Raw genomic sequence first — 14,592 nt, forward strand, 5'->3', positions numbered from 1 at the left:
TAACACCTGAAACCTCATATTTTTGAGCCCTTATAACTTTTTTGCAAAATATTTTTTTTTTTTAATAATTTTTATTAGATAATGTTATGAGTGTTATTAGCGCTGTGGAATCTGTTGGTGCTCTACATATAAATGATAATAATAAAAATAATAATAATAATGAGTTTAACTGTACTTTGTAGTGTATATTTGATGTATTTTGTGACACTTTTTTTTCCGCAAACAGTTAACCAGGGCTCTGAGGACACGGTAATCATTCCAGCATAAATCGCAATTGAGCTCACAAGCTTACTTTAAACTTTTATTAGAAGTAGTAAACCCGATGCGTGCAATCACCCACGATAAACCCACTTGTAATCTGGCACTAAATGTTATAAATTCCAAGAAAACAACTTTATCCTAATTTTCATTATGATTAATACTACTTAAAGGATTACAGAACAGTAGTTGGTTGGCTGTGTAATAGTGAAAGTGAAACCAGTGAATGAAAGTATTTTGCAAGATGATTGGTTCTTATTTTGTCTTGTTCTTATTTCCTGGTACTGCAGGATATTCAAGTTTTATCTCCTGGTACAGCATGATATTCCTGGTACTGCATGCTATTTTTGTTTTATCGCCTGGTACTGCATGATATTCCTGGTACTGCATGATATTCTTGTTCTTATTTCCTGGAACTGCATGATATTCTTGCCCACCCCCCACCCCCGCCCCCCTGAAAGGGGCAGGATCAAACAGTATTTTTGCTATTTAAAGGAATAGTGAAGGTCAGAAACAATAATCAACACATTTCTGCTCTTTGTGTGCTACAGATTTTTGTCTGTGTGATATATATCACCGGTGATCCAGCACAAGGAAGCTATGGCTTTATGGCATGCTGATATAATGACTGTTCCTACTACAGGAGCATCAGCTATAACCGCAGGATATGACAACCTTCCCTTTATTGGTGAGTACTCCCTGCACTTCCCCCCCCCCCCCAGGAAACATGAAATTAGCATATAGAATATGTTTTATAGCCATATTCTTTTTGTTTTATTTTTTTGTTGCTGTAAAAATATCAAAATTATAAAAAATATGTTTTTACTCATACATTTATCAACTCAAATGTAACTTAAAACAGGTAAATGTAAACAGAATAGGACTTATTTTGTGTGAAACTACAAACTAGTTAAAAACATAGAGCAAGGGACTAAAAAAAGGGCCAGATAACGAACGGAGCACTGTTTTTTATGCTCAAATTCATATAACAAGGGGCTCACTGTTTGTGCAAAATCGCAGTAATTTACACTCCCATACTTTTTATTTTACCCCTAAATCACCTCATCGCAAAGTAACTTATTACACTATTAACCCCTGAACCACCACCCCATTGCAAAATAACCCACTACATTATTAACCCCTAAACTGCCACACCCCTAAACTCATTAAGATCTAACCCCCCCCCCCCCCCCGTTACCCCAATACAGACCATTTTTAGAATAGTATTTTATTTTTTTTAGATAGACTTTTTTTGTGGGTTGGCTGTTAATTGTAGAGGTTTGTAGACTTTTTTTGTGGGTTGGCTGTTAATTGTAGAGGTTTGTAGACTTTTTTTCAGAAAAAGAGCTCACACTTTAGGGCAATGCCCTACAGAAGGCCCTTTTAAGGGCTATCTTTGTAGTTTAGTGTTTGTATAGGTTTTTTAATTTGGGGGTTTTAGAATAGGCATAACAAATTATTTTTTATTTTTGGTAATTTGTAGATTTTTTGTAATGGTTGGCTTTTTATATTTTGTAATGGTATTTTTTTTAAAAAAATATTAGGTTTTTTAAGTAATGTTAGATTTTAGTTTTTTTATTCTTAGGTTTGTTAGTTTTAGGGCAAGGTTAGTTTTTTTTTTAATTAAAGGTAAGGTTAAGTTTTTTACTTTTTCAGGTGTTTTTTACAGGTAAGGTTAGTTTGTTTTTGGGTAACTTAGGGATGATAAGTGAGGGTGTTTAGATGTTAGTAGGTTACTTTGCAATGGGGTGTGTGGCAGTTTAGGGGTTAATAGTGTAGTGGGTTACTTTGCGATGGGGTGTGTGGCGATTTAGGGGTTAATAATGTAGTGGGTTACTTTGCAATGGAAGTTGTGGCAATTTAGGGGTTAAAAGTGTAGTGGGTACCTTGCAGTGGGCTATGGGGTTGTTTAGGGATTATTAGAGTAGGGGCTTATGAAGATTCGGGTTAGCGAACAAGTTTGGATGTTAGTTTTTATTCCACTTTTCTCTCGCCATTGAAGTTAATTATAGAGTAGTTAATTATAGAGTATGCTGCGATACGCTGTTACTTGCAGGAAAGATTTTATTTCAACTCAATGGGTGCAAATAGCAGAAGTCCAGCAGAGTTGGGGTGCGAGCGGGAGTGGTAATTACCGCTCCAATCGTAATTTAGCTCTAAGTGTTAGTGCAATTTATATAAAACATTTGATTAACACAGTGTATGCTTGCATTGGGTAAATATGGTATATGTAGCCATTGCCAAGCATGAGAAAATTTGAATTATGTTTCTGTACTTTGTGGTCTCCATGCTTTTACTTTCACTTTAAACTATTGGAATATACACAGCTTCAAGAAAATATAGAGACGCACTCACTGAGACAGAACAATAGCTAGAAAAACGTCCGTGCTTGTCCACAAGGCCAGTGCCACTCAGGGTGCACGTTCTTTTAGCACACTATGCCTTTTCACAGAGAAAAAATATCCTGTAGCATATCAGTTTGATCCTGCCCAATGACAGTCCAGCACCAAAATACCAGGCAATTATTCTCTGAGCAAGACAAACAACAAACCCCAGACATACGTTTCAGCCTCTCTTGGGCCTCGTTAGTGAGGTGCAGTTGCATATCTCTAGGGCATGTGTGCAAGGAGTCCACGTCTGGTTTCCCCCTTTTACTCTTAGGGAGACCTAAGAGCAATTTACATAAAATCAAGAAAATATAGAGACGCACTCACTGAGACAGAACAATAGCTAGAAAAACTTCCGTGCTTGTCCACAAGGCCAGTGCCACTTAGGGTGCAGTCTCTTTTTGCATACTATGCCTTTTCGCAGAGAAAAAATATCCTGTAGCATATCAGTCTGATCCTGCCCAATGACAGTCCAGCACTCTCTCTTTTTATAAATATACACAGCTTGTAATAATTTATATAGTAACATAGTAGATGAAGTTTAAACATTACAAAAAGTAAATCAAGTTCACCTTACACAGATTTTTCTGTGATAACATGTTTTTTTCTTTAAACTGGCTAAACTTACAGGTTTAAATAAGCCTATAGATTTAAAAGAACATAATTTATATATACATTAGGGCTGTGCGATATGAGAAAAAATGAATGTCGCAATGTTGTCCATGAAATATTGCGATTGAGATTTTAATTGCAAATTTAAAAAATAACGGTTAAGATACATTTCTCAATAAAAATTAATTAAACTGTACAGAATCTTAAAGTATATATTTCTCATTGTTCAATACAGGCTGAGAGCATTAAAATCCAAACAAGAAAACTAGTTTAAATGAAATTAGCTGCCTGTGCTGTGGTTACATAGTAAATACAGTCCAAGTGGTACAGCACAAAGATTGATAGGTGGTGCAGGCTGTGGGGGTACCACACAAAACTCCAAAATTGTAATACAGTCAAAGAAGGCAGCAGCACTCACCAATTATGCAAAAGTTTCCATCTTTATTGGGATATTCAAAGGATACAAGACAACGTTTCAGACCTCTAGTCCTTAGTCATGTCAAGGATTGACATGACTAAGGACTAGAGGTCCGAAACGTTGTCTTGTATTCTTTGAATATCCCAATAAAGATGGAAACTTTTGCATAATTGGTGAGTGCTGCTGCCTTCTTTGGACTGTGGTTACATAGTAGCCAGTTCTTACCACATTAGCCATGTCAGTCAAGATGTGGTTATGATATATATATATATATTTATATATATATATATATATATATATATATATATATATATATATATATATATATATATATATATATTAGTAGGCACTTCATGGTACTTTAGGGAAAGTTCTAATGTACTAATTTATTGCATGTATACACTTTTTGAATTAGTTTTTTCTCAGAAAAAGAGCAAAACCAGATAAAGCTAAAGACATTATATATAATACTATATATATATTATACATATATATGTATAATATACATATATATAAAAATATTTTATATATAGATATATATACAGTATGTGTGTATGTGTATATTAAATATATATATACACATATATAATATATACACGCACACATATACATACATACACTCACATATATATATATATATATATATATACATATACATATATATATATATATATATATATATATATATATATATATATATACAGGGAGTGCAGAATTATTAGGCAAGTTGTATTTTTGAGGATTAATTTTATTATTGAACAACAACCATGTTCTCAATGAACCCAAAAAACTCATTAATATCAAAGCTGAATAGTTTTAGAAGTAGTTTTTAGTTTGTTTTTAGTTATAGCTATTTTAGGGGGATATCTGTGTGTGCAGGTGACTATTACTGTGCATAATTATTAGGCAACTTAACAAAAAACAAATATATACCCATTTCAATTATTTATTTTTACCAGTGAAACCAATATAACATCTCAACATTCACAAATATACATTTCTGACATTCAAAAACAAAACAAAAACAAATCAGTGACCAATATAGCCACCTTTCTTTGCAAGGACACTCAAAAGCCTTCCATCCATGGATTCTGTCAGTGTTTTGATCTGTTCACCATCAACATTGCGTGCAGCAGCAACCACAGCCTCCCAGACACTGTTCAGAGAGGTGTACTGTTTTCCCTCCTTGTAAATCTCACATTTGATGATGGACCACAGGTTCTCAATGGGGTTCAGATCAGGTGAACAAGGAGGCCATGTCATTAGATTTTCTTCTTTTATACCCTGTCTTGCCAGCCACGCTGTGGAGTACTTGGACGCGTGTGATGGAGCATTGTCCTGCATGAAAATCATGTTTTTCTTGAAGGATGAAGACTTCTTCCTGTACCACTGCTTGAAGAAGGTGTCTTCCAGAAACTGGCAGTAGGACTGGGAGTTGAGCTTGACTCCATCCTCAACCCGAAAAGGCCCCACAAGCTCATCTTTGATGATACCAGCCCAAACCAGTACTCCACCTCCACCTTGCTGGCGTCTAAGTCGGACTGGAGCTCTCTGCCCTTTACCAATCCAGCCACAGGCCCATCCATCTGGCCCATCAAGACTCACTCTCATTTCATCAGTCCATAAAACCTTAGAAAAATCAGTCTTGAGATATTTCTTGACCCAGTCTTGACGTTTCAGCTTGTGTGTCTTGTTCAGTGGTGGTCGTCTTTCAGCCTTTCTTACCTTGGCCATGTCTCTGAGTATTGCACACCTTGTGCTTTTGGGCACTCCAGTGATGTTGCAGCTCTGAAATATGGCCAAACTGGTGGCAAGTGGCATCTTGGCAGCTGCACGCTTGACTTTTCTCAGTTCATGGGCAGTTATTTTGCGCCTTGGTTTTTCCACACGCTTCATGTGACCCTGTTGACTATTTTGAATGAAACGCTTGATTGTTCGATGATCACGCTTCAGAAGCTTTGCAATTTTAAGAGTGCTGCATCCCTCTGCAAGATATCTCACTATTTTTGCCTTTTCTGAGCCTGTCAAGTCCTTCTTTTGACCCATTTTGCCAAAGGAAAGGAAGTTGCCTAATAATTATGCACACCTGATATAGGGTGTTGATGTCATTAGACCACACCCCTTCTCATTACAGAGATGCACATCACCTAATATGCTTAATTGGTAGTAGGCTTTCGAGCCTATACAGCTTGGAGTAAGACAACATGCATAAAGAGGATGATGTGGTCAAAATACTCATTTGCCTAATAATTCTGCACTCCCTGTATATATATATATATATATATATACACATACAAAATTATTATTATTATTATTATTATTATTATTATTATTATTATTATTATTATTATTATTATGTATTTATTTGCAATCAATGGCTATTTTAAAAGCTGGGACATTTTTCTCTCTGTACCTGTGTAACCCCTCCTGATTGCAATCTAGTTTTAAATACCACACCTACACAGGTGTTATAAAATGGGCTGGCATATAAGATGACATTTCTTACTGAAAAATAAATTCAAGAGAAGGAAGAAATACACTGAAAATAGCATGACAATAAAGAGGTGATTTTCATTTCTGCTGTATCTGATTCATGACAGTTTATTGTTAGGTGGGCTATCCCTTTGAGCTATTGGTTTAAGATTATATTGAATCAAACATCAATTCGAATTTTAAAATCATTGTCTAAAATATTACACTGTGTGTCCTAATGTCAGCATCAATGTTTATTTGTAATACTAATTTCACATATACATACTTTCAAAGTATAACACACAATGTAACATATGGCACTTACAAGTTCTGATGAGTGATCAATGACACAAGTATCGAGCAATTTGATTCATCAGTAATAGTTTAAAATGTAAATTTGAATCAGATTGACTGATGTCATAAATCATGTGGTTATGCATATTCCAATCAAAAGTGCACATAGATTTTTCCAAAAAAAATAAAAAGGAAGTTAGCTATATTATGTTGTGTATTTATTTCATTTTTATCTCTATATCTATTAGTGCAACAAGTTTGGGGCAAAACTTTGCAACAAATTTGGAGAAATAATATTGTCCCCTTGCTTTGTAATGAGAGACAAAGTTGTAACATAATCCACAAGTGGTAATGTATTTTACATTTTTATCCCTATATCTACTAGTGCACCAAATGTGGAGCAATAATATTGTTTGATTTAGAAACGGTATACAATTTTAATAAGGTTTCTAATTTACTTTTATTATGTAATATGCTTCATTCTCTTGCAGTATCGAACATAAGCTTTCTGTGTGTTTCAGACTCCCAGTGATTTTTATGGCATCCGCTGCCTCAAGGGTGGCAGATTGAAAACTAGGTACGCTGTGTTGGAATAGATGCAAGTGTACCTGTTAAATGTTTGATAAATTGGGAAAAGGGTCAAATAGAGTCGAATGTGAATTCGAAACATCTGTAATGAGGCAAGCATCGATCTGCGTCGGATTGAGATTGCGGGAGCGTATATTACGTCACCAATTTCAACATTTGACGATCTTGAAGCTTTGATAACTACAGCGGATCAATCTCGCGACAAATATGACATGGGTTTCAAGCGTATTTTCAGTTGACCCTTTGATAAATATCGCCCTTGGGGTTAATTTAGGGGGTGTTAGGTTAGGGGGCTTAGTAATTTAATTAGTTATTTGCGTTGTGGGGGTTTGGCGGATTAGGGGTTAATAGATTTATTAGGTTTATTGCGTTGTGGGTTAATGGCGGATTACGGGGTAATAGTTTTATTATGTAGATTGTGATATGGGTGAATGGTGGATTAGGGGTTGATACATTTATTTGGTTTATTGTGATGTGGGTTAATGGCAGATTAGGGGTTAATACATTTATTAGGTTTATTGCGATTTGGGTTAATGGCTTATTAGGTGTTAATATACTTTATTAGGTTTATTGCCATGTGGGTTAATGGTGGATTAGGGGTTAATATACTTTATTAGTTATTGCGGTGGGGGATTGTGGTTGACAGGTAGATGGATATTGCACATGCGTTAGGTGTTAGTTTATATTTGCAGGCAGTTACGGGAGTTACGGTGCTCACATTTTCAGTGCAAGTCTTGCTGCGCCTGCCTATGTTTGGTGAGGGGAAAATGGAGTCAAATCTCTAAATTTTCGCCTCGTAAGTCCTTGTGCTGAATATGTGATACCAATTTGCGACGCAGTTCTATGTTAGCTTATGGGAGCAATAATTGCGGGCGACGGGTGAACTATACGCGCCACATTTATATGCGGGGCTGTATATGTGATACCAAAACCGTTGAAAAACCAGAGTCACCCGCAAAAGCCGTCAACGCCTGGTTTTATGCAGTTTTGGTATCACATATACATATGTAATCTTGCCCCTTGTAGGGAAATATGCCATGCATGTCATGTGACTACTGTACTGTTACAACATGGAGGCATACATAGCCACATCAAGCACTGCATCAGTATTCTAATAGAAAACACTTTTCTTGAAATGTTTGGGGTAAGCTGAACTTCCAGCATAGAGAAATGTGATCAGTTTCTTATTATTACTCAATAGAAGTCAGTTTTAAGGATTTTTAGCAGCCAAGTGTTTAATGTCCCTTTAAACAACTAATATACATTGTAAAAAATACATCTATATCTTATTACAAGGGTAATCTTTGCTTTAAATATATCAATATGGATCCTACCATGAGGCTTGCTTTAGATGTGTTAAATTATCTAACAATGAGTTATTCTCTTTATATTTTGTGCTTAGTGGAGGATTTTAAACTCACTTTTCACCTCCCCATAATTTAATTTTTTTTTGTATTTTGCCCAGAAATCAACTTCACTCAGCAGTGATTCAGGCCTACTCCCAGCTGATGAGTGGCAAAAACCATGACACAGCTGTCCTGGGATGGTCTGAGTCACTGTACTAACCCTAGCTAAGCTTCAAAGCTGTGTATACAGCGATGCTAGGGCATAAAGGGAGTCTGTGTAAAAGCAGACTGAGTAAAAAAGTAAGTCATTTGTGAACCTCGTTTGCATATCTTACCCAGAATTCTTTGCTGCAATGGAAACAGTTTATCCAGAGGTTTTCTGCGAAAAGCAAGCCTCCTGATTAGTTTAGATGTGTTAAATGAACTGCTCATCTAGTTATTTTCTTTATATTTTGTGCTTAGTTGAGGATTTTAAACTCACCTCCCCATAATTTAAAAAGTTGTTGTGAATATATATATATAGATATACAAAGTTAAAGAGTACCTCCTTGACCCAATCCAATCACAGTGATGCATAGTAAAGGAACCTTTGCAATAGAACTGCCTAACTACTAATCCTAATACCCATAAACCGAAGTACCCCATGATTGCAGACTAACACTGCACTAATAAATATCTAAATTGCTACATACCCACCACAAGTGTCTATCCTATTAACCCTTATGCTGCACATACCCACTGCAAGTACCTATCCTATTAACCCCTATACCACAACATACCGACCACAAATACCTTTTCTATAAACCCCTATACCGCCATATACCCACCACAAGTACTATCCTATTAACCCCTATACCACCATATATCCACCGCAAGTACTATTCTATTAACCCCTATACTGCCACATATCCCAAACGCTAACTAACACCTAACCCCCCTCTAAACTAAACCCCCTAAGTTACTTTAAAAAAATATGTTACAAAAAAAATGAAACTTAAACCACCACACTTCAAATGCAGTCTAACCCTACTCTACCTAACACCTAACCCCCCTCTAAACCAACTCCCCTAAGTTACTTAAAAAAAATCTGTTACAAAAAATAAAAAATATCAAACCTAAACTGCCACAACCCCAAACGCAATCTAACCCTACTCTACCTAACACCTAACCCCCATTCTAAACTAAACACTCTGAGTTACAAAAAATAATAAACTACAGTATCCAAAATAAAAAAATCACGATTGTATCTGACACTAATCTACATTCCCCATAAAATAAAAAACCCACCCAAAACAAAAAAAACTAAATCTTAACACTAAAATAAATTACAATAGCCCTTAAAAAGGCCTTTTGTATGGCATTGCTTTAAAGATAATTCAGCTCTTTTATACAAAAAATCAATTACAAACCCTACCTCTACAATACAAGTAACCCCCACCGCTCAAAATAATAACATTTACCTTAAAAAAAGTCACGCAGCGATGGGCAGCGAAGTTTAAATATATATGTATATGAATATATTCATATAAATTTGTGTACTGTATGTGTATATACACATATTACCACATAAATATATATATGTATATAAGCATATACATATATATATTTAAAGTTTTAACACAGTCCACATAGACTGCAATGTAAAGGCTTTTTTCAGTGTGTGTTTTTTTTATAACACCCCACACCCGCTCACTTTAGCCTCTTATAACTGCTTTGTGAAGTTATTTCTTTAAAAAAAAAAATAGCTATTTGTTTTATTATAAAAAGGGTATGTCCACTTTATTTTGGGACAAATTGGGGGACATTTTTTTTTATTAACCAGAGATCTGCTCTCTGCTTAATGAATGCTACCTTCTTGGAAGAAGGGGGGCACTTTAAATCCGGTCCCCCATTCCTTCCAGAAGGTAGTACCCCAAAAATGTTGTATCCTTAGGTGCCTCATCAAACTGGTGACATGATACTATAAAGGCGACTTGATCTCTGGCAACCTGCTCAATTGACACCTCTGGCGGTCAATTTCGGTCCGGCAATGATTTCCAGGAGTCTGGCTAGGCCGGCAAGGTTTTACCAACCCACCGGCGGACAGCCACCGATATTTAGGTGCATCTCTGTGACACATTACGTAAACATTGATTATAATTTTGAAAATAGAAGGAAATTACACCATACGTGGACTATAAGGTCATGGGATAATACTCAAAAGGTGATCTTCATACCTCAAAGAAAATGGAGAGAAACTTTTATAGTGTTAAACCATATGAGAATATCCCTTTAGGCATATTAGGAAAACTTCTCACATTATTTTTTTTTTATTTATTTTTTTTTAATAATTTTTATTGAGGAATATTCAAAGGCATACAATAGTCATAAAAACAGGTTCTTGCATTGCATGTCACATACAGTAAGATTTAGTGTTACAAGAATGAGAAAACAAACACAGAAAATAAACGCAAGTGTAACAATTTGCATATCATGCAACCAAGAGATACATAGAATGCCAAATATTGAAATGCCTTTTAAATAAAATCCTAGGCCGCTCTTGGACCATCACAAGCATTTAAGATAAAAGAAGGCATGTGCAAACAAAAGAGACCACTTGTGGATCTCGTTGGTAAACCTCAGTTTTTTATAATTTTATCTCATACTAATATGAATAGTGTGTAAATTAAGTAAGGTGCTAAAGGGATAATATTATTACGTACATATATATATTTAGCTAGAAAGGAGGGTATATAGGGTGTGGTATATATGAGAAAAACCGCATATTCAGTCCTCCCACTTAAGGGAGGCATATTAAGTGGAGTGGGGGGGGTGGAGGTGATGAGTTACCTATGAAAAGCAGATAAGAGATGTCAGCTTGTCTTCTAAATTTGCCAAACAGATGCACAGGAAATGGGTTGTAATTGGGCTAACTACTATAGGTGGTTGTTTAAACTAGGTGGGTAAAACTTAACATGACTCTAATTAAGGTCTCAAGAGCATGTGGAAAACTAGGGGAGAAGTAAATATAGATTAGTTACTCATGATAGTAACGCTGCATTATGAGTGTTGTAAGTATATAGATCCCAAATAATGGGAATGTGAATGCAGGGCCAGCCTGCAACAGGAACATACTTGGAGTATTGAATTGATGTTGTACTTCATATTGTGGTTGGGCGTGATTTTGATATGTATGCTAATCAATATATCAATGAGCTAACAAACAAGAAATAGGGGATAACATTATTCCACGCCGAGATTGGTATCTATCTAGGACGAGGAGGGGAACAGAACTTACTGTAGGCAGGCTCAAACCTATTAGGTATTATTATTAGTAGCTAGTTATCTAAGGGGATCTTGCCCTTGAAAATAAGTGAACAGGGAAGCGTCTCCTCACCCCAAGAAATTACACACTGGGACTGAAGAGATAATTGGATTTACAGAAAAATATAAAATGCAGTTGCTATAAGGGGATGATTCCTATAGGGAGAACAAGCGCTAAAGCAGCTGAATAAAACATTAGTGTGCTTCTGCTGCCTGGGCACGGGCCCTATGCCCAGCAACAGGCACACACCTTATTTAAACTGTCACCCACATCTAAATGAGTAAAAGATCTGCTATAGGCGGAGATGTCAACAATGGGAAAACATCATAACAATAAAGGGATGGATCCAGTAAACATAATGGAACATTTATATTCCTGGACATAATAATTATGAAAACAATACAACCAGTTGTGCATATAAACAGGTGTCCATCACTTAGAACAACACCAAGCATTAAATTTGAAAAAAGGAATCCCAGTAAAGGCAAAAAAAAAAAGGAAACTCCAAGAGTAAACACATAGTTGCAGCATGTGGAGCTGTAGAGCCCCATATTAAATAGATAATGACATAAACACTAAGCACTTTATACAAATATCTTTTAGCATAATTGCGGGCAGATTATAATGATCAAGACAACTGCATCATTTGAGTCTATTGACTAGCATAAGGTAGTCGTTAAATCAAGGACGTGGCTCCTGGGGATAGATAAGTGAAGTCTGGTCTGGTAACTGTAATTACGGTAATAGTGTCCTGCAAATTTGATATATCATGGGCTATTTGAAAATCTGCAATAAGTAACTGAATATATGAGCAATATAGAGATAAAATCCATTTGCTGTGAGATATATACAGGTGCAGCTAGGAAATAACTGGTTACCAGATGAAGTTCTTTAGGGGAGCTATATGGTATCTACATTAACAGCCCCTTAGTCAGATGGTGGTCATGAATCGTAGGATACACTGTGCTAGGTAATATGGGCTGTCAAAGGAGCAAGGTGTCATTCCATGCAGCACATATGGACAAGCATCAGCAGCTGAGAGATAGGAGATTACCCAGTTAGTTATCTATCAATCTAGACCTTAAATATATAATTAGAGAGGCCACCGTGGTCTTGCAGTGAACAAACTGTACATTGACAATAAGTGCTGTGCCTAGCAACACAAAATCAACAGCCCGCCTCCATCATCTTGCTCGTTTGATTGTATCACCGCTATCACGCTCTCCACTCCCAGAGTGTCCTGTAGATGATAGCGAGTGGGAGAGGTATGTCGGGGCACCAGAGCATCCTCCCCCTTGGGTATCTCCTTAACAGCGGGAGTGCGATGAAGACAGACACTGGGCGCTGTTTCTGACTGCCGTGGCGCAGACATCCCAAAGTCCGCAAGCACCTCGTGACAGCTATTCAAAAAACAGTGGATCTCTTCCATAATGCGCTCCGCGGTGTCCATATTGAAGTTTGGCAGCAGTCGACAGGATTAGAAGTAACACAGTCGCCGGTAGTAAGCTTCTGTCGTCCCTGTAGACACTGTGCAGGCCCTAAGATGGCGGCTCCCCAAGCCGCTTGCAAACAGTTTACTTCCAATATATGCGTAGTTTCAGCAAAGCAATGTTATTAGTTTTGGGAATAGGTGCCAAAGTCAGTCATGTCAGTAACTTTGCATAGTTGGACCAATTTAGAAGTTTGCAGGGTCACTAAATTCTTAAATTATTTGTGTAGTATCCGGAGCTCCTGAAATGTGCGACCTATCAGCTTCCTAGTTGGCTCCGCCCCTTCTTCTCACATTATTTTGAGCTACTATAGCTCTAAGTGATGCGCTCAGTAACATATGGATCCAAGACTGAATTTGTTGTAGGGGGTTCCAATATTTAATAACAAAAATATTCTTTAAAAAGCAAAGTCCTTGCAAAATAAAAATGCAATACATGTCTTTCAATGTGGGGTCCCAGCAGATATCAAAATGCAACAATTTGAGACCTCCTTCCTAGATAGATATCAAAAGGGCCCAGGCGACTAGATTTCAATATGCCTGCCCCTCCTTGTGACATTTGCCTTTGTGCCACCATTCAGCAAGCGCTATGTAGGATTCTGAAGCAAAAATCGTCCGTCTCCTAAGCTTTGATTCCTACTTTTTCAAATAAAGATAGCAAGAGAATAAAGAAAATTGATAATAGGAGTAAATTAGAAAGTTGCTTAAAAGTGCATACTCTGTCTTAATCATGAAAGAAAAAAATTGAGTTTAGTGTCCCTTTAAAGGAACAGTGATGCACTACTGGGAGCTAGCTTAACACAATGGGTAATCCAATGAATATAAGCATAAATGTGCAGCCAGCAATCAGCTAGACCCCATTAGTGCATTCCTGTTCCTGTGCCTACCTATGTATGTTTAAAAAAAGGATACCAAGAGAATAAAGTAAATTATATAGTAAAATAAATTCTGAAAGATAATAAAAATTACATGGTCTATCTGAATTCTGAAAGTTTAATTTTGACTTTACACTCCCTTTAAGTAACAGAAAGCATGCTTATTTTTAACATTTTACAATAAATTCTCATTTGCCATTTACCAGTCTATTCCTCCAGCATTTTTCAAACCTACTTGCAAAGCTATTTATTTCCTGCATTGACCTAATCAGATCACCTTACACAATCTATGTTAAAGGGACATTAAACCCCAAAAAAATATTTCATGATTTAGACAGAGCATGCAATTTTAAACAACTTTCTAAGTTACTTCTATTATTTACTTTGCTTTATTCTCTTGATGTCCTTTGCTGAAAAGCATATCTAGATAGGCTCAGAAGCTGTTGATTGGTGGCTGCACATAGATGCCTCGTGTGATTGGCTCACCCATGTGCATTGCTATTTCTTCAACAAAGGATATCTAAATAATGAAGCAAATTAGATAATAGA

General features: G+C 36.4%; 1 protein-coding gene across 1 annotated transcript in view; it reads left to right on the forward strand.

Moving 5' to 3' along the window:
• Positions 1-770: 770 nt before the first annotated feature.
• LOC128651931 (lysozyme g-like) overlaps positions 771-14,592 on the forward strand; it is a 40,762-nt gene continuing 26,940 nt past the window's right edge. Inside the window, exon 1 of the mRNA XM_053704895.1 lies at positions 771-946. Coding sequence (XP_053560870.1) covers positions 859-946 — 88 coding nt within the window. The 5' untranslated portion in view covers positions 771-858. The remainder of the gene's footprint in view (positions 947-14,592) is intronic.

This window comes from Bombina bombina, chromosome 3 (genome assembly GCF_027579735.1).
Source record: "Bombina bombina isolate aBomBom1 chromosome 3, aBomBom1.pri, whole genome shotgun sequence".
In the NCBI taxonomy this organism is placed as follows: Eukaryota; Metazoa; Chordata; class Amphibia; order Anura; family Bombinatoridae; genus Bombina; species Bombina bombina.